We start from the raw sequence: 19,519 nt of genomic DNA, 5'->3' as shown, positions 1-19,519 counted from the left end.
CATGTAGAAATCTGCAAAATGTTCATAACACACAATCAAATGGAAAGCTATTTATAATTGACTGTGAGACTACAGGAATAAATGAAATGTGCATTGGCACTGTAAAAAAAAACCATGAACAATTAACGAAAATGACATGCTGCCATATAAGAGGACTGTAGCTGACTCCTTTTTCTAAAATGTTCTTTCATCTTGCTGATGTATCTTTCAATTAAAATTAGATCATTAAAAAGCCAGTCTTAAGACTGTCTACTCACAGTGCTGAGTTTGCTGCAAATGATGAGTATCCGGCGTTCGTACAGCATACTGGCGTACAGATGCAACATGTTGTTAACATCTACAGCCACAAAATATTCTGTCAGATTTCTCTAGGAGAAAGAAGAAGGCACGGTTTGTGGCTGATTTTCTTTGTTCTTATTATAACTGTATCTAATAAAAGCATAAGAAACATAAAATAATCAGAAAGTATACTCTCTTCTTTCCCTGTCTTTTTCTTTTTACCTGGGAGGCCAAATCCCCCACGTGTAAAATCATGAAGCGTAAAGTTGGAAGAGACCTTACAGAGGAAGGAGCCTGAGCAATTACATCTTTGTGTGGTGATTACTTGACAACATGAGGTCGCATCCAGCACTTAAGTCAGTTTCTAAAGGTGAGCAGAACAGGAATTCTACATATCTTACAAATGAGGAAACCAAGACTCAGAGAGATTCTCCAAGATGGAACAGTCTAATAAGCAATAGAAACAGGACTGCTGCTCAAATCTTTGGGCCCCAGATCCTAGAACCTTCCCGATGTGCTGTGCCATACGCCTAAGCAAAAGAAAGTACCCAGGGACCAAAACGCTTCTGGCACTGAGCCCGTTTCTGTGCAGGAGATGCCACCCATGAAGGCCAGGCGAGCTCCTCTCCCGTCATCACTGCTGGTATCCCCTCCTTCACAGTTTACATTCGCTAAAATGGCTCAGCTGGAATTAAGGCAATTTCGAACATTTACAATTTCCAGGTATTTCACTCAAAAGGGGAAAAAAAGTTGAAGACAAACAGCAGCAAGTTGTGACAAAGCAGTGTTTCAACTAGCTTTTTTCCCCCCTGTAGCCTGGGCTTCATTCTTTTAATTAGTACTATAGATTGGTACTGTTCAGATTTCAGAAAAAAAAATGGAATGTGTTTCATTTATACAATGCTTTCTATACCCACCTGACTTTAATAATACACATGAATATGCTAATTTCTTCAATGTTACAGGTTTTCAATGCCATACAATATATAATCCTCTGAAAACGAAAGGGTTCGGGAGGGAAGGAATGCTATTGCCAGGGGTTGCAGTTTATAATGATTAAAGATCTATAACCCATAAATTGAAGTAAACCAGGTGGATTTTACATGCAAAATAGCATAAAGTGCTTTTCAACAATACTATGGGCTGGGAGTAAAAATGGGCACTTATCTTATAATTTATTATTGTTTGACTGAAGTACCAGGTTAACCATCAACCTTTATAAATACAGAGCAAGTGAATTAATAGCTCTATATAATAACTACTTATCAAGTGCCAGCCACTGTACCAGACACTGTGGATGTGTAATTGTGCAATCTTCACAAAAATCCAGTGAGGCGTTATTCTTTCCAATATAAAGAAGTCTGGGAGAGGTCAGTAACTGGCGAAGTCAGATCTGACTCCACAGCCTATACGCTTTCCCGTACACCACATTGTCCCTCTTATGCACATCTATTGTTTGAAAGGTTCACATCTATTATCAAACACGTCACTTAATCTTCAAACTGTTCCTTGAACTAAGTATTATTATCCTTCTATGAAGATGAGAAAACAGTGGCACAGAGAAGTTGTGTAATTTGACAAAGGTCGCGCAGTAAGTGGATGTGACATGATTCAGTCCTGAGTGGGTCTGTCTCTAAATCCGTGCTGTTTTTATTCCACACAAAATTGTAGGTAAAACTCATATTTGGAAAAAGAAACGAAACAAGATCAAGTATGCCTAAAGAAAGGGAAATGTTTCTGTTAAAAATTACTGTTACCCCATTCACAGAGTGATCTGTATGTGGCAGGCAACAGGTGCTTTTCCTGTGTTCTTTCCAATCTTCCCAACAAGCTTGAAACAGGCATTACCATCTCCATTTTATAGATGAGAAAAAAAAAAAACTGAGGCTCAGCAAGTCTCAGTAGACTTCTAAAAGTCACCCAGCTAGAAAGGGGAGAACCATGTTTCAAAACCAGATCTCCTCAATTCAAAACTCATACCCTGACCACCACACCAACTTGTCTCTTAACAAACTCAGTGAAAAACAAAACAGCAAACACCAAAGGCAGTCGGAAGGAGTCAACCAGTGTATCTTGGTTCCTCCACTGGATGGAGGAACACAGAGCTAATGATGTAAGGGTGGGGTTTGCTCTGAAGACGGTGACATGGCACAGCTCTCCTCACAAACAAAAATACGAGGCCCTTCACTGAGCATTTCAGTAAAAAGCTTAACTGCTGATGAATTACATGAATTTTTCTTTTAGGAGAGGATGGAAGTAAAAAGAAAATAGAAATGAGGAGCTTAAAGAAGGCCAGAAAGCCCATTAGCACTTTTGACAGATCCAAAGATAACTCTGAAGCCACCAAAACGTGGCCTCAAGAGTCTGCCAAGAAGCTTCACGCTGGGGAGAAATATGTTACACAGCTTGCCGTCCAAATAGGGAGACACAGCGTCAGAGACAAATCCTGCGCCTTATTTTGGTGGGAGAAAAAAAAAATCACAAGGATACTTTTGTGGATGGGAAGGGAACATTTCTGAAATAAAAACACCATTTGATTGAGGCATGTCCCCCATCTCCAATCAGATTCTGAGGGACTCAGGTGCTTGTTCCAAAAACTCTACACAGGTATGTTAAAAATATGTAACATTTAGCCAAATTCTCTCTAAACTGTCATGTACTTTTTTTGGTATTTCTCATCCCATCTGTGCTGATTACCAAGATATTTGTGTCTAAACAGAAGCTGTCTTTCTTATCTGCTTCCTCCCCTGCCTCTTTCCTTCTGGGATGCCACCCGCCTGAGCGGGTGGGAGTGGGTGGGAGTGCCAACAGCCCTGGGAACCTCGCTCAGCCGTGGGAGCACCTGTGGGGCAGAATGGGGCCCCGGGAGCAGCTGCAGGGAGCACTCGCAGTTCCCATCAAGCCTCAGTTCAGAAGCACGCCCCATGGAGTCAGGAATCTCCCTCCCCCAGCCACATCAATCCTTACTCTCTCAGGCCTACCATGCCTTTTCATATCCACAGGCCTTTACTTCTGCTGTGTCCTCTGCCTCAAACGCCCCGCTCTTCCTTGAGGACACCCGCTTACTTTTCAAGGCCCAGCTCCAATGTCACCTCCTCCCGGGAGACTTCCTCAATTCATTTGTCAAGCTCTCCTGTATGCTTCCATTGTCCCCATCTTACAGTAACTCAGTTTTAAGTACGTTTTTGCCACGAGACAGAGGTCCTGTTAAGTGAAGCTGCTTCTCCCATCATCCAGCAGTTTGATGACAGCAAGCTCGGTGCATGGAGGAAGCAATGGCTGAGGGTGCTGGTCCCTCTCTCAGGCGAGAGCAGTGCAGTGCGGAACGCACCAGCCCAGAAGATGGACTAGGTGGGACGTTAGGAAGAATGTAGCATGTGACTCCAGAAAACCTGGCTCTGAGTCGGATGAAGCAATTGATTACTCAGTAATGGTGAAGAACCTGCAGAAAAAGAACTGCCACTGGAAGCTACACAAAGACCGGTAAGTAACTGGGGATGGCAGAGGGACAGAGGGGTGACTTTTCATGGTATCTGTGGCTACATGTATTAAAAATGTAAATAAATTAGTGGTTTATCAGGTAACTGGGGTGAGGGCTGTACACAGAAGCAGGTGTTCATTTCACAGCCAGGCCAACCATATTTCTCCGATGGGTAAGATGAGAGGATAGAAGGGAGGGCTTCTGTGGCAGGCTGTCGTCAGTCAAGACTACAGCCAGAACACATTATGAGCTTCTGCTGATAAAAGACACGAGATAAGCCACTCTCCCAGCACTTTGCTTCTTCTGTGGACTATATCCTCATCCTCTCATTTCTATCTCTTATAATCAGGCAATCAACACACACTTATTTAACTCCTACTATGTGCCTAGCACCCTCCTGGGAGCTAGGCCTGCAGAGATAAACTGTGATCTCCATTTTCCTGCTTACTCTGGGGTGGGAGGGACATTAGACTCAGAAATCCAGGATGCATCATACTGTGGTTGAGGCTACACTCCAGGCATGGCTGAGAAGCCTCTCTCCCCTTGATGGATATGCAAGGGAAGGCTGGAGAAAGTGTGACAGAGAAGACATTTGGTCTGGGCCTCCAAACAGGGGTTCACTCAGTGGATGAGGGAAGAAGCATATTCCAGGCAGAGGCAAAGACAGGGTGGGGAGAGGAGCCACAGGCAGGGAAGAGAGTAAGGGGCAGGGTGGGGCGGGAGAGCAGGGGGCAGGGGAGCTAGGGACAGGGCAGTGCTGAAGGATCCTGACATGATCCTATTCGTGTTTCAGAAAAATCTTCCTAGAGACTCTGTGGAGGACAGATAAGAGGGCAAACAGGAGGCAGGACAGTCAATTAACAGGCTGCTGCCATATTCTGGGAAAGAAATGATTAAAATACACATTAAAAAACCAATTCAGACAAAAGTTTTGGGTGTAGATGTCACGGATATCCATAAAGTGGAATCACAGGACTTGACGATGAATTAGACTTGGGGAGGGAAGGAGAAAAAAAATCTCAAGTGACCCGTGGACTTCTAGATTACTATGCACCATACTTGTCTACTTGCCCAAATAGGATTTTAAAGGGAGAGTCCATTCTTTTAATAAAGGATAAATCCTCCTTCTAAAGCACTGTAATTCCTGTCAAACATGGTGTCCCTGGCCACCTTGTCCTAGGCTTAGTGTCCTGGGCTGTAATGCCACCATGGCTGAGCCTAAATAACCACTTTCTTCATTCTCCGCCAATTACTTCTCTGTGTGACTCACCTACTTGGAAAGGAAAACCTTGCTTCGAGGACTAGTTCCCAGTTTCTGTGCTCAAAAGGTCTCGGTTTTCTTAGTGCCAGTAAGTTTTTAGGCTTGAGGATATTCCTTTCCTACTCACGGAGTTTAAACATTATTTCAGTTACACATACATTTATGTCCCCATGAGCATGTGCCTCTCCACCTAGCATCTCTTCTGGCCACACTCTCTAGGGCTGGGTAGCACAGCTACAAAGCTATCCACCACCCAGGCTAGAAAGGGCTCAAATCTGAGGAAGGTCTCTGGACAGAGCAGCCTGCAAGGTGTACTTCAGAAGAAGCCTGCAATGCACAAGCTCCTTAGACTCTTGGCTCCCACTTCTCATCTCTGCAAAGAAATGTTGGTAAGCGTCAGGTCCAGAGCAAACCCCCTGTGGCTCTAAATCCAGACAAAGAGAAAGGGAATGGCACCTGGCAAAACCCCCATCCTCCCAGGAGAAGCCTTATAATGGCTGCTCCCTTCTAGCTGTCCCTGCTGGCTCCTGCACCAATCCAGGTGGCTGGGGACTTGAGGCTCACTGTGATCCATGCCTGAGGTTACGAAGCAGGTGGGGGTGGTGGCGATGGGGGGAGTTGGAGTGGGGTGGGAATGGGAGGGGATATAGTGGGGCTTAGAGAGAAAGCGTCTTAGGTTCAATACCTTAGGGAAATGAGATAATCCTCAAACCAAAGAACTGACTCTAAGCTGGGTACTCCTTGGAGCCTTCGAAACAGATGCTAGTCCGCCCCACTGTCTGTCATTTTATTAGTCTTTGTGACTTTCCACTTCATACATGGTACACATGATAAAGACCTACTGTCTTGTGTCTGAAGGCAGCTTCCAAGGCAAGAGGCTTAGTTTTGTCAGTGGGTCTTGTTTACTGAAATAACTTCTATTCAAATTATTTTACCATAATATACATTTTTAAAACCCTCAACCGATTTTTTTTTTTTTTTTTTAAGAATTTAGGTAACCTTAGTTGGGAGGGATTCTTTAAAGGGAATTATAAATTTGGATTCTACAAGAATCTGCTTAAGAAAGAATCCCAGAAATTCACATAAGCAATCAAATCAGAGAAGAGTATTCTAGAAAGGAAAGCAGAGTTTACCGAGAGGTCAACTTTCATCCCTCCATGTGAATAGAAAAACCATTAGAATAAACAATTACCTGACAACTCTTAAGAGAAACAATGGAATTCTCTATAATCGCAGTTCTTGATAATAGGTCTTCTACTACCACTTCAACTTTGTTTATGTTTGAAAGTCATGATGAGTTCATAAATCTTTTCTATATCATGGTGCATCTTTTGACAAAGTGGAGTCTGGGCAATGTTATATGTAACTGTCCATTCTAACTGCTTTCCTCGCATCATTAACCACTTGGTATGACACCAACTAGATAATTAAGACAGGTTTGTTTAATATTCCAAATGAAGGTCTATATGATTATCCATTAATCAGAAGTAGACTTCAAAACCTGGACACTTAAAAAAAATCCTTTATACAGCTGTTTTACAATGTAATTATTACTACATAACTGTTTGTGATCTGCCACTTTTTTTTAAATGCAGGTCAACTGTTTAAAATTTATAAAGATTTATGCTCATTTAATTATTGCCTGCATAAAATTCACTCTTACATGTGTTATCTTGATAGACAGAGAAAACCCTGATGGGCAATTACAGAGTGATAGTTTTTCAGTGAAAAGAAAGAAAATATTTTTACAAAGAAATTGTAGAAATAATGAGAATTAACTTCAATGGGGATCTGAAAGGGAAAAGAATTAATTTTTTACGTTTGCTTTTCATTAATGTCTTGCAGACAAATTGGCCCAAAAGCCAACTGAAAGGAATTGTTCTTTTCTCTTCTCCTGGGGGTGGCTACATGTTCATTCATTCAGTCATTCGTTCAGTCAATAAATACACACTGGGCTTCTATTCTGTTCTGGGTAGAGTGCTACAGTGAAAAAAAATACTGATCCCTGTCCTTAGAGAAGGAGACAGGACATTTTACCAAACATTCATACAATTAATTATATAACTTACATGTATGATGAGCAACTTCTTAGATGGGCAGAGGGAGCCACGGAGCCAGGGCCCAGACCCAGCAGCATCTCAATGCTCAGATCATACCGACAGAGGTATGAATCCTGGTTTCAGCACTTCCTGGTTTGGCAAGTTACCTCACATCTCTGGGCTTCATTTCCTCTCCAGAACAGAGATAACAACCATACTATAAGGCTGTTGTGAAGATTTCATAACATAACAAACTGTGCCCGATCTGATCCACAGTGGATGCTCAATAAATACCAGCTCCTTCCTCTCTTTTTTTACACTAACACTTCTCTGGAGCCGTCCAGGAGAACAGGATTATCTGGTGATAGAACATTATTAAGTTCCACATCCCAAAGCCTATTTATCCTTTTTGCTGCTTATGTTCCTTAGAGGAGATAATCAATAAATATTTACAAATCATCTATATTACAGGCAGCAGAGCCCTGGGCTCCATCTGCCACACCAGTTCCAAGCTTCAGACATTCTGGTGTGAAAAGGGCCTGCTAAGCCACTTTCAAGGCTCCATGAAATATATGCCCCATGAAAGGAAAAGAATTAATCTCCATAACCATGAATATGAGAAAAACCTAAAAAAGATGTGCTCCAAGAATAATGTTCTTCAGCCCTCAGCCACAACTCAGATCTCAAGGGAGGTTAAGACTAGAATTCTGGGAGAGCCAAGAAAAGGAGAAAAAGAAACAGACCATTGAAAGCAGCATCTCCAACAAACCAGACATTGTCCTTGGAACTCTACATTTAACACTTCATGAGTTTCTCACATTTTCCTTTTGTAGATAAGGACCTAGAGGCTCCAAGAGTATAAGTACGTTGCCCCAAGGTCCCAGGGTAGCGAAGCCCAGAGTCTGGTTGTCTCTAAAATTCATGTTCTTTCCACTACACCAGATCATAAAGGATTAACAACCCCACAGTTATTGCTTATTTCAATTTGCAATGCAGCAATTTAGTAATTTTAAATTAATCCTTGAAAAATCATCAAGAGATTAATATGCAAATTTCAACACTGCTAGAGCTCAATAGTGATTCTGTGTCAAAAACCACACAAATTGGTCCTACAAAAGTTCAGATTCTCCTTAGAGGAAAGGCTTTCCTGCTTCATTTTTTAATTTGCTATATATTTAAAAAAATCACTTCTTTTCCTTTTTTTTCCTCATGAATAGAACACATCAATTCCAGGGAGGCAGTGGGGTACAAAAGGAACAAAAGCTTACAAACCTGGGCTGCTACACCGTGCTTACAAGCAGACCTTGCCGCCTCAGCTCTGTGAGCTCTGGGCTCCCTGTCTAAAATGGGGCGCATGTCTACCCCTCTCGGAGTAGCTCTAAGGATTAAAGTGGAATCATGTACGGTAGGAGTCTGGCAGATTGGTATTACCATTCCGCTTAGAAACAAACAAGGCTAGCCTTTTACTGGTTTGCAAAGGAGGATTTAGGGACAATGGGTCATGCACAGGGAATTGGTTCATTAGTAGCAAAACCAGCAGAAGGAATGTAAATTTTTAAAATAGTGGGGGCAGGAGAGGTAGCATACAGTGCAGACAGGCTTTGGAGGTAAGGCTATGAGAAGACTTAAAAAAAACCTTCCTAATCTCAATTGTGGTTTTGAAAAATTAGAAATGATCAGAATTTCCAGGTACCTTAAAATGAAGTTCTTAAGAAATTATTTGTTCTTAAAAGAAAAAAGATTTTTTTTAATGAACCTAACCTAGGCAATCATTTTTATCATAACATTATTTATAGTAGAAAATGTAAATGTCTATTAGTAGGAAAAGCATAGCTACAACAGTTAAATACAGTGAATTAAACATACATATTTATCTTTTCTCTCTCCTGATACCAGCCTCCCAGAAAAAGTCACAGTAAAAGAATTTTAAAAGGCACGAATACTGAAAAACAGGAGAAGAATTAGTAATGGAAGAAAGAGATCAAATTTTTGAACACCAAAAAGCAGATGTGACTAAAGAACTGGTTTTCAAGCTGGGGCCATTAGTCCCCCAGGGGATATTTGGCAATGCCTGGGGACATTTTTGGTTGTCACAGCTGGAGGGGAATGTGCTACCATCATATAATGAGTAGGGCCCAGAGATGCTTGCTAAATATCCTACGATGTATAAAACAGCCCCACTCAAAAAAGAATGATCTGGCCCAAGCTGACAAGCATGCAACTGAGGTTGAGAAGAAAAGCTGAAAGCTATGGATAAGGTGAGCAGGCACAGCACCGAGCATCCAGCCCAACTCATAGCACAAAAAGAATTCCAAAAAGGAACTGGAGACACCCAGAATCTCTGAAGGCTAGGAGAGGGGGTGCAAATAAAAAGAGGAGTAATTCAATCCCAAAGATCTCCTCTCCCAGCTCACTGAGCTAGTCAACAGACTTTCCTGCACCTCTCCAGAGGAATATGTGTTTACTTTCTGGAAGAACTGAACCAGAAAGGCCTGGGGACACCAGGTATAGTTGAGGACAGGCAATAAAGCCTTACACTGAAAATGAGTATTAAACAAAGGTATACATATTAGATGTTGACATGTCATAACCTACCATTCCTACTCAGCTTCCAGAACACTGGTAATAAAGCATACACTACCTAGGCAAATAAAACAGACCAAATCCAAAGGAAAAGATTCTGATACTGATATTTCAGAGGCCACTGCCCCCAAAATAGCCACACTAGTTCCAAGCTCCAGGAATGACTGACAGAGCATTCAGTCAGCTTTTTAGTGCCTCACTCTTAAATGTGACGGGGCAGCCATTTGAGGAAAGGCTCTATAGTGAAAGTTATGGAACAAAACAAACGGAAGATAGGAATGTTGAGCAAGAAAATAATACAAGAACAATTTTTAAAATCTATAAATAGTCTCACAGATGAGTGAAAATATTAATATAATGGCAGAAGTAAATTTCCAAAGATGGAAAGATTCGCTGAAGAAAGTAGAGAGAAAACGAAAAGAAAGAGATGGAAAATAGCAGAGAAAAAACAAGAAAATTAGAGGATCAGTACAGGATATTTAACATTCTATCATAGAGGCCCCAGAGAAAGAAAGAAAAATGAAGAATATTTTTTCAAAGAAATAATGTGAGAAAAGTTCTCAGCTCTAAAGGACATGAGTTTCCGTATTAAATGGAACCACCAAGTGTCCAGCACAATAGATGAAAACAGGCCCCTAGCAAGGCACACCACTGCAATTTCAGGATACCAGGAGAGACCACCAAAGGATGGTTACAATAAATAAATCACAGGAATCAGAATGGCTGAGACTTCTTAGCTGCAACAGCAAAGCTAGAAGTCAGTGGAGAAACATCTTCAAAGTTTGGAAGATAATTTCCAACCTAGAGTTCTATACCCAGTCAAACTGTCAAAAGAAGAATAAAGAGGCTGGGCTCATGCTTGTAATTCCAGCACTTTGGGAGGCCAAGGCAGGTGGATCACTTGAGGTCAGGAGTTCAAGACCAGCCTGGCCAACATGGTGAAACCCCATCTCTACTAAAATACACAAAAATTAGCCAGGCATGGTGGTGTGTACCTGTAGCCACGACTATATGGGAGGCTGAGGCAGGAGAATCGCTTGAGCCCAGGAGGTGGAGTTTGCAGTGAGCCGAGATTGTGCCAGTGCACTCCAGCCTGGACGACAGAGCAAGACTCTGTCTCAAAAAAAGAAGAAAAGAGTTATTTTTAGTCATGCTAGGTCTAAAAATGTTGCCTCTAACAAGTACTTTCTCAAGAAAACTACTGGCACGTGTTTCACCAAAATGAGGGAATGAAATCAAGAATGAGAAAGATGTGAAACCCAAGAACGCTTATGTGACAAAAAGTTGTATAAGAAAGGAAAGGTAATCTACTAACTGCTTCAGCATGCCCATTAAAATGTAAACATTAACTTCTGATTTAATGTAAAAATTTTCTAAAGGTATAGAAAGAATGGGAGGGGGAAACATGTGACTGAGAGAACGTTATTCTGTGTGTTTCGGGGTAGGGAGTGTTACAGGTGGGAAAAGACCAAAACTCTCATCTTCTATAGGAAAATCAATAAGTGATATCTGTAACAACAAAAAAATAAGATTTAGCAATATGAATAAGTTATTCAAAAATACAGAGGGAAACACAGCAGCTAAAAACTCGAAAGTAGCTGGGCAACTTGAAAATTGCTGGTTTTCATCAACTATGTAGTCCTACATGTTTTTAATCCATTAATATGCCTTACTTTCATAAGAATAAAAATACCACTAAATAAGTATGTCATTAAAAAGGATGAAGTAGGTAGATATGAACACTTTTTAGAATACATTAAACCAAAAAATGAGTTGCTAAACAAGTATGAATAGCATCATATTTATGTTTAAAAACCATCTACAACACACACAGGTTCTCACACACATAACACTAAATTCCTAGAGAAAGATTTCATCAAACACTGGAGGGAGAGTGGGATTGGGGTTGGAGGGGATGGTGGTAATGGGGACCTTTCATTTTTTTCTCTATGTATCAGTATTAATCTTTTACAACAAAATATTTGTAAAGAATTTTTAATGACACAGGTAAATGTTCATGGTACATTGTTACAAGAAAAACATATAAAGTGTGTACATTTTGTGTGCTTTTAAAAATGTAAGTTTTGAAACTTAACAACAACAACAAAAAACAAAAGAATACTTTTGTCTCAAACAAAGTATTACTCAACCCCCAGTGTAAACAGTGGAAATTAACCTGCTCTGAATAAAATAGGAACAGGGATCCAGTGCTCTGATCAGTTAGCCATCTACCTCTGTGAGGCCTTCCAGGGCTCCCAAAGCAACACTGGGGTTCCCGGTGGCACAGTTTGAAAACTACATGTCATAAAAAGGAAGGATGAAAAAACTCAGAAACAGATCTCTGAGATGGGAGATTATGCCTGATTTTTCTTTCGCTGTTGTATGATACACATACACACATACCTTTCCTATAATTTGGTACTGTTTAAGTAATAATTATCTGTTCCTGAAACACCTATATAACCACCTAAATCTGATAGATTTTTTGAAGGATGGAGATTGAAATAGAGCTTTATTATAATCTTTTCAAGTTATAATTCTATATTCATATTGCCTATTTCTCAGGCCAACTATCATTTGTCTTTTTCTAGAAAATTTTCTCTTTTCACAAGCTTTAAATTTATCGAATAAGTTTAAAATTTTATTCTTTTCACAAATTCAGTTTTTAAAAACTACTATTTTTCAATTTTACTTTAACAATATTCCCTAATAAATTAAATTATAATTTCTTTTTCTAGTTTTGGTTATTTTTTATTACTATTCTTTTTTTAGCTTCTTGAAAGTCAAGTTCATTGTTTTCTAAAATTTTTATTTATATAAAAGTATTCAAAGCTATGAATTTTCCCAGAGTGTGATTTTGGCCATATCCCTAAGGTACTTGTTTAGTGTCCTTATTGTCATTAATTTCTAAATAATAACTCATTTCAATTTTTATCATCTTTGATCCAACTGCTATTTCAAATAGATGAATATTTTTAAACCTTTAATTAATTTATTATCGTTTTCATTCACTGCCATAAAAGACAGTGACCTGTGAGAGTTTAATATGCTCTATTTTGAAATTTCTGGTGTGATTCAGTACATGATCAATTCTTATAAATGTCCCATAGCATTTTAAAATAATCTTTCAGTAGCCTCCTTCGTAGCCAGAGTATGCCTCTGCTTCTGCTCTTCCTGCACTACTTTCCCACTTCTTTTTGGATTTTTCCACTGTCTATACTGAATTGACTGCAACTATCAGTAATCATCTCCTTTATATTATGTAAATTCCCAAACTTTCTGGCTCATGGCAGCTTCCTCTGTCATTAGGGAAATATTTTTCTCCTTTCGTTCATCATTTCAATGGAATTTTCTGAGAGATGAAAGGTAAAAATCATGGGCTCAAAGTATAGCATGTTATGTAAGAGCTTAGTCTCAAGAATCTAGAAAGATCAATATTTGAATTTTGATTTTACCATTTATTTCCTGTAGGATATTGAATATGTGACTTAAATTTTCAGGGCTTCTGTTTCCTTATATTAAATAATTATGGTAGTTACCATGTAAGCTTGTTGAGAGAGCTAAATGAGAAAATGGAGAAAGGCACCAAATATATAGTATTTCGAGTAGTAGTACTCAATCAACATTAGCTATTGTTGAAATGGGAACTCTGGTCTGAATTTTTTATTAGTTAATGTCAAACAAAAAGGATGCAACATTTTCTACCATAGTCTGATCATACAGATAATATACTACATGGATATGCTTGATAATCCCAACTTATCAAGACTGTTATCTAATCACGATACTACAGCCTAACTTCATTCATTACATTTGATCACCTGACATTTATAACCTGTTCTATAGACAACACTTAGAAAAATTTCCTTTCTGTGAATCTACAGTAGTTATGAAAAGGTATAGCACATATTCCAGTACTTTTCTTATCAAGTATTCAAGTATATGCCCAAAAGAATTGAAAGCAGAGACTCAAACAGGCATTTGTACACCAATGTTCAAAGCAGTATTATTGATAATAGCCAAAGGGTAAAAACAATATCTACTGATCTCAGCATCTATCGCTGGATGAACAGATACGCAAAATGTGGTCTACACATACAGTGGAATATCATTCAGCCTCAAAAAGGCAGGTAATTCTGACACATGCTTCAACGCAGATGAACTTTGAAGGTATTATGCTAAGTGAAATAACTCAGAACAAAAGGACAAATATTGTATGATTTCACTTACGTGAAGTACTATATAGAGAGTAGTCAAATTCATGGAGACAGAAAGCAGAATGATGGTTGCCAGGGGTTGCGGAGACAGGGTAATGGGAAATTGCTTAATGAGTACAGCGTTTCAGTTTTGTAAGATACAAAAAGTTCTGGACATTGACTGTACAAAATATGAATGCATTCGAAACCACTGAGCTGTACACTTAAAAATGATTAACATGGTAAATTTTATGTTATGTATTTGTTACCACAATTTTAAAAAAGTAATCAAGTGTCTAAGTGGTAGACATTCTTTATCTGATTCTACATAGTACTATTTATAATCATAGTAAAACATTTTGAAAACATGTCATGCAGCTAGACTAGATATGTCATTCAGCTTGTTCAGAAGGCAAACATCAACCTTCTGCTCTCTCTCACTCTAGTTCACTGCTCCTACGTCCTTTGGAGGTAGGGATGGAGGCCCTCATGCTTCACCCACAAATACTTTATTTTATTCTCTGAAAGGTAAATATACAAAGGTAAGAAGTAGAAGTGTAATTCTGCTTGAGTAGATCTACCCTAATAAACCTCTATTTGGAAAATTCTTTATATGGAAACATTTCACTTACAATAGCAGAAATGAGAAACAATCTAAATGTTCTACAGTGAGAGAATGGCTAAACTACAGAGTAAATGGAATATTACATAGTTGACAAAAATAAGTCATATGAATGAAAATGGAAAAGATGTTTTTATAATAGGTGATTTAACTATGTAAAAATACATTCTAAAAAGAGGGAATCAAATATCATATTAATACATAATTACCTTTGAGAAATAGGAATAACAATCCCTCCTTGTCTTTATACTTTCTATACTTTGCAAATATTCTCTATTTGTTTTTGTTTTTATAATACACTTCAGTTCTTATACTTTCATTTTTATAATGTGTTTTTTAAAAATCATAATTTTTATAATGATACTTTAAATCACATCCTCTATTTATTAAAACAAATAGGCAGAAAACAGAGAAGAATAAAAATTTAATTTTTTATTCCCAAGTACTTACATTCTCAGGTATGCTGGGAAGTTCTCTGGTATCAGGCACAGTAAAATAAGAATGCTAGAAAAGAAAAGCAAAAGTGATTTATTTCTGCTAAAATGTATAACAATTGCATTACTCAGAATTCAGGTAAATGATTGGAAAATATTTCCTTACTCAGAAAAGGAAACGGTTTCACTCAGAAGAAACACCCATGGAATATTTTCTTTGGATAATGTCAGATTGAACCAGATGCATTAAATCATCACTTTGGTAGATGGAGTTCTTTTCTATGAGAGGAGAACTTCTTTGGGAGATATAAATGAAGAGTTCAGGCCAGGAGTGTTGGCTCACGCCTGTAATCTCAGCACTTTGGGAGGCCAAGGCAGGCGGATCACATGAGGTCAGGAGTTCGAGACCAGCCTGGCCAACATGATGAAACCCCGTCCATACTGAAAATACAAAAAAATTAGCCAGGTGTGGTAGCGGGCACCTGTAATCCCAGATACTCGGGAAGCTAAAGCAGGAGAATCGCTTGAACCCAGGAGGTGGAGGTTGCAGTGAGCTGAGATTGTGCCACTGCACTCCAGCCTGGGCGACAAGAATGAAACTCTGTCTCTAAATAAATAAATAAATAGTTCAAAGAGGTTAAATGGCTAAACACATGAAAAAGGCGTTGGTTTCATAATTTATTGTTCAGTGAGGCAAGTGTATTCTAGGAACAAAATATCACCAGATTCACTCAGTGATGATTTTTACCAACCAAACCTGTCATCTCATTTCAGCATCTGAGATTATATTCATCTACAAAATGTGGCCAAAATTTGCCCCAAAGGCCTAAGTGATGTTAGTAAGAGCTCCAGTTGCTGGAGCACTGGAGCTGAGACCATTGCAGATGACTAAGGGTAGAGAAATTCTGCCCCCGAAGCCCACTCCATCATAAGCCTCCTGACTGGAGACTCAGTGGAGTTGAAAAATTGACTTCTTCAAAGAACGTCCAATGAGGTATCTCCATATGCAACAAGCATGCATCCCTGAGTTAAATGACAACAGGCTGAACTGATGGCACCTCCTTTGCTGCTATTAAAGACTCAGAAGACAATGGCAAGCAGGAATGGAAAGAGCTTGGTGCCGGCCAATTAAAGATGGGATTGTGCAAAGGCCAGGAAAGGTCACATGCAGAGAAGGTCAGCTTAGCCATGGCCTAAGTTCAAACCTGGACCCCCAAGTGACATTTCAGGAAGTTGTCCACCCCAACCCCCACTCTTGGGTGATTGCAAAATAGGTAGGTGTCTAGAAGAATGAGTTGTATAGGCTTTCTGAAATGAAAGGCCTTGGGGACAATCGTAATGATGATGATGACAACAATAATAGTATAAGGTACTCGTCTAATATTCAACAGATATTTGTTGAATACCTGCTACATGAAAGGCATTATGTCTAGTACTCTGTAAATGTTATCTCTAATTCCCATAACAAATTTTGAGATAGATATTATCTCCATATTACAAATGGGTAAATTAATGCTCACAGAAGTCAAGTAGTCAGTTAAAGGTCACACAGCTAGTACGTGGCAGAATATGGACCAAAACTAAATCTGTGTAACTAGAGCTGTGCTCTTTCCACCATGACAGACTGTTATACCTGTGCTTTTTATGGCAAATGACAGCTAAAGGGACTTGAACAAATAAAAAAGTAAAAAATATAAAGTATAAAAAAGATAACTTAAAAAAGCCTTCTTCGATGCATTATTCCAAAATCTGTGTGTATATCAAAATACTACCTATGAAGTATTACAGAAGAGACGGTGTAGCATGGGAACTAATAAGTGATTAATTCAACAATGAGGATTAAAACAGGAAAAGTAATATGGAAAAGTAATATGCAAGGTTCCAATATGACTCCATGAGATACCAACTTCTATACCAAAGGGCTAGAAGTTTAGCTGAGTAACAGATGGCCATGTGGTGATTACATAGCTCAGCAAATTCACTTAATAGCACAGAACCTGTTTTTGAATCTATAAATGGGACTCATATTATCTTCTTCAAAACTGTTATGAAGAATAAATGTTATATATATGAAATGCCTACCATTCAATAAATGGTATTTTAATATAAAATTATTACTGCTGTGAACTGCTAGTTCATATTACTATTTGTATCATCACTCATATCAGACACACAGAAATATACTCTTGCAGAGAGTGACTAGAGACAAAAAGTCCAGGATTACCATTTTATCAACATGTCAGGATGTATAACCTAGATGAGAGTAGCTCTTCAAAATCATAAATGCAATATGGAGAAAGGAATTCCCAGTGAAAAGGAAAGAAAAAAAATCTGCCTTTACAGATGCAATTGATAGTAAATAGTGAGCCAACACAATTCCAAAACCAAGTAGTCCCCAGGCTGTCCTTTGAGATTCTGTTTTGCTCCATTGCCCATGAAATGCTGGGGACCAGGGGAGGTCAGAAACATTCCTAGAAACCAGTGGCATGAAACAGCTGCGCCACCCCAGCAGTTCCTGCTGCCCCTGAGATGGCTTGTCCTTGAGGCCTGGCATGCACGCTCCTGAGCAGCCATTTGAAGGAAGGAGTGGACCTTCTTCCCCAGCAGCTGGTGACCCAGCCAGGATACTCCACAGCTACCTGTCGGATGTCATTACGGACTGAAGTGGTGAGATCAAGCTGCTTAGGAAAAAGGACAGAGACAAAGGCAGGGTTGCTTAGCTATACAGCAAGGACTGGGGCAGGTTTAAAGCTCATTTGTTCATCTTTTCCAGATGGTCTCCCCTGCCGTATGAGAATTTTTGTAACAAGGTTTCTTTCTTTCCTATGCTCTATTAAAATGGGCAAAAGTCTCTGTAAATTCATTTTTTTCTTCCTTCCTTCCTTCTCTCCCTCTCCTTCCACACGAATGGCACAGTGGAAAGATCATAGGCTTGAAGTTAGCCCTGGCTTTGAAAACTCAAGTCTTATCTCTTATTAAGCACATGACCTTGGAAAGGCAGGTATCTTTTCCTCTTGAAACCTCATCCATGAAATGGGAATGTTAATATCTATTTTGTAGACTTGTTTTGAATATTAGAGATACATATTTAGTATAAATTGGGAACTTATTAAAATAGTAGATCTATTATTAATTACTGGTAGTAACACTGCTTTCAATTTTATCATCATTCTGAAAAAACCTACAAGGAATATTAATTTTCTTTAGGAGGGGAGATACCTTTCTACCACTAAATACCAACACTGTACCTGGTTCTAATGAAGATGAAAGACAAAACTTTTAAAATTTTCAGGCCCCATGATATAAGGGAAATAGCCCCTGGATAATAATCAATACTTGGTCAAAGTATGTCCATCTGAGGATTCTGATGAAGGTAGTGACAAGGGCTTGAGGGTTTGATCTAGGGAATTAGAGAATTCCTGGAACCAAAATATGGAAAAGATCTCCTACACCTCTTCTGATGCCTTATCTGACAGATGAGGAAATTGAAGCTCACAAGGTTAAAGGTCCTGATTAAGATCACTCAGGTCATTGGCAAGACAATGACTAGGATGGAAATCTCCCAACTGGTATTTCAGAGCACAGTGCAGAACATGTAATAGCAGTATATATTTATAGGTATTCAAAGAACTATCACTACAGGCCAGGAACAACATTAAGCACTCTCCCGCTCTGTCCTCAAGGGACACACAGTCCAGTGAGGGGGACAGGAAAAGGAATCATTCCAATAGGGTGTAACTAAGTACCACAAAGTGTGCAAGATGCTTGGAGCAAAGGAGGTAATCTTAGCAAAACCTACGAGGTATCAAGGGAGGATTTCTCTGGAAATAAAATCAGAGTTGAGTTCTGAAGGATGAATATGTGTTGCCCTGGCAAATAGGGGAGAGGAAATGTTGAAAGCTGAGGGTGCAGGATGGGCTTCAGCAAAGGGACATGCAAAGCAGTGCTGTGGGGCGAGGGTGACACAGGGAGGCCGGGACAGGGACTGAAGAAGCAGGCAGAGCCAGCTGTCCTATTTCAGGCCAGTATCGGTGATCCAAGAGATACTGGTGATGGGATGATGGACACAGAGGAGGGTGGGGACATTTAGGACATGTCTGTTTCTTACAGAATCTCAGAGAAAGGAAGAAATTCTACTCCCTGGCCTATCTTGAGCTCAGAGGTCTCAGAGTATTTGGGGGTAGGGTTAGGGGAGGTACAGGTGACAAAATACAATCCTGTTCAGCTAGCTCCCTCTTACTGTCAATAATGAAATGGGTTCTCAGTGATGGCTAATACTCTGCCCCACTTACCACGCTGAGATGGACAGACACTCCTGGGTCAGGGATGGGAAGTTTGTGCAGAGTTTCAAGAAGCTCATTCCACTGATTTTCCTGAAAGAAATAAAAGGCCTAAGTAACAAAAGCAAGGCTGAGCCCTTAGTAAGATACCTGCAAGGAGGTCTGGGCACACATGACTGAGGGGGCTGGGGAGATGCTGGCCCCAGTACAGAAATAGGTTTGATACTCATGTAGGGTTTGACAAAAGACACTGCGTATGCCTCAAACATAGGAGCCAAATAGATCCTCCTACACCAAGTTTGACATTTTCTACTCAGTGAGACACCTACCATGACCGCCTTTTA

At 39.5% G+C, this 19,519-nt stretch overlaps 1 protein-coding gene across 23 annotated transcripts in view; it reads right to left on the bottom strand.

Moving 5' to 3' along the window:
* DENND1A (DENN domain containing 1A) overlaps nt 1-19,519 on the bottom strand; it is a 553,551-nt gene that overhangs the window by 279,473 nt on the left and 254,559 nt on the right. For all 23 annotated transcript variants that reach the window (XR_010119966.1, XR_010119965.1, XR_010119967.1 and 20 more), the window contains 3 exons: nt 19,188-19,268; nt 14,912-14,965; nt 258-368 (listed from right to left, as the gene is read on the bottom strand). Coding sequence is in view for 20 of the 23 variants with exons in the window: in XM_055271163.2 (XP_055127138.1) it covers nt 258-368; nt 14,912-14,965; nt 19,188-19,268 (246 nt within the window). In the remaining 3 variants the exon portion in view is untranslated. The remainder of the gene's footprint in view (nt 1-257; nt 369-14,911; nt 14,966-19,187; nt 19,269-19,519) is intronic.

Source organism: Symphalangus syndactylus, chromosome 3, assembly GCF_028878055.3.
Source record: "Symphalangus syndactylus isolate Jambi chromosome 3, NHGRI_mSymSyn1-v2.1_pri, whole genome shotgun sequence".
Taxonomy (NCBI): Eukaryota; Metazoa; Chordata; class Mammalia; order Primates; family Hylobatidae; genus Symphalangus; species Symphalangus syndactylus.
Note: the sequence above shows the minus strand (reverse complement) of the source record. Positions and strands in the feature narration are given on the sequence as shown.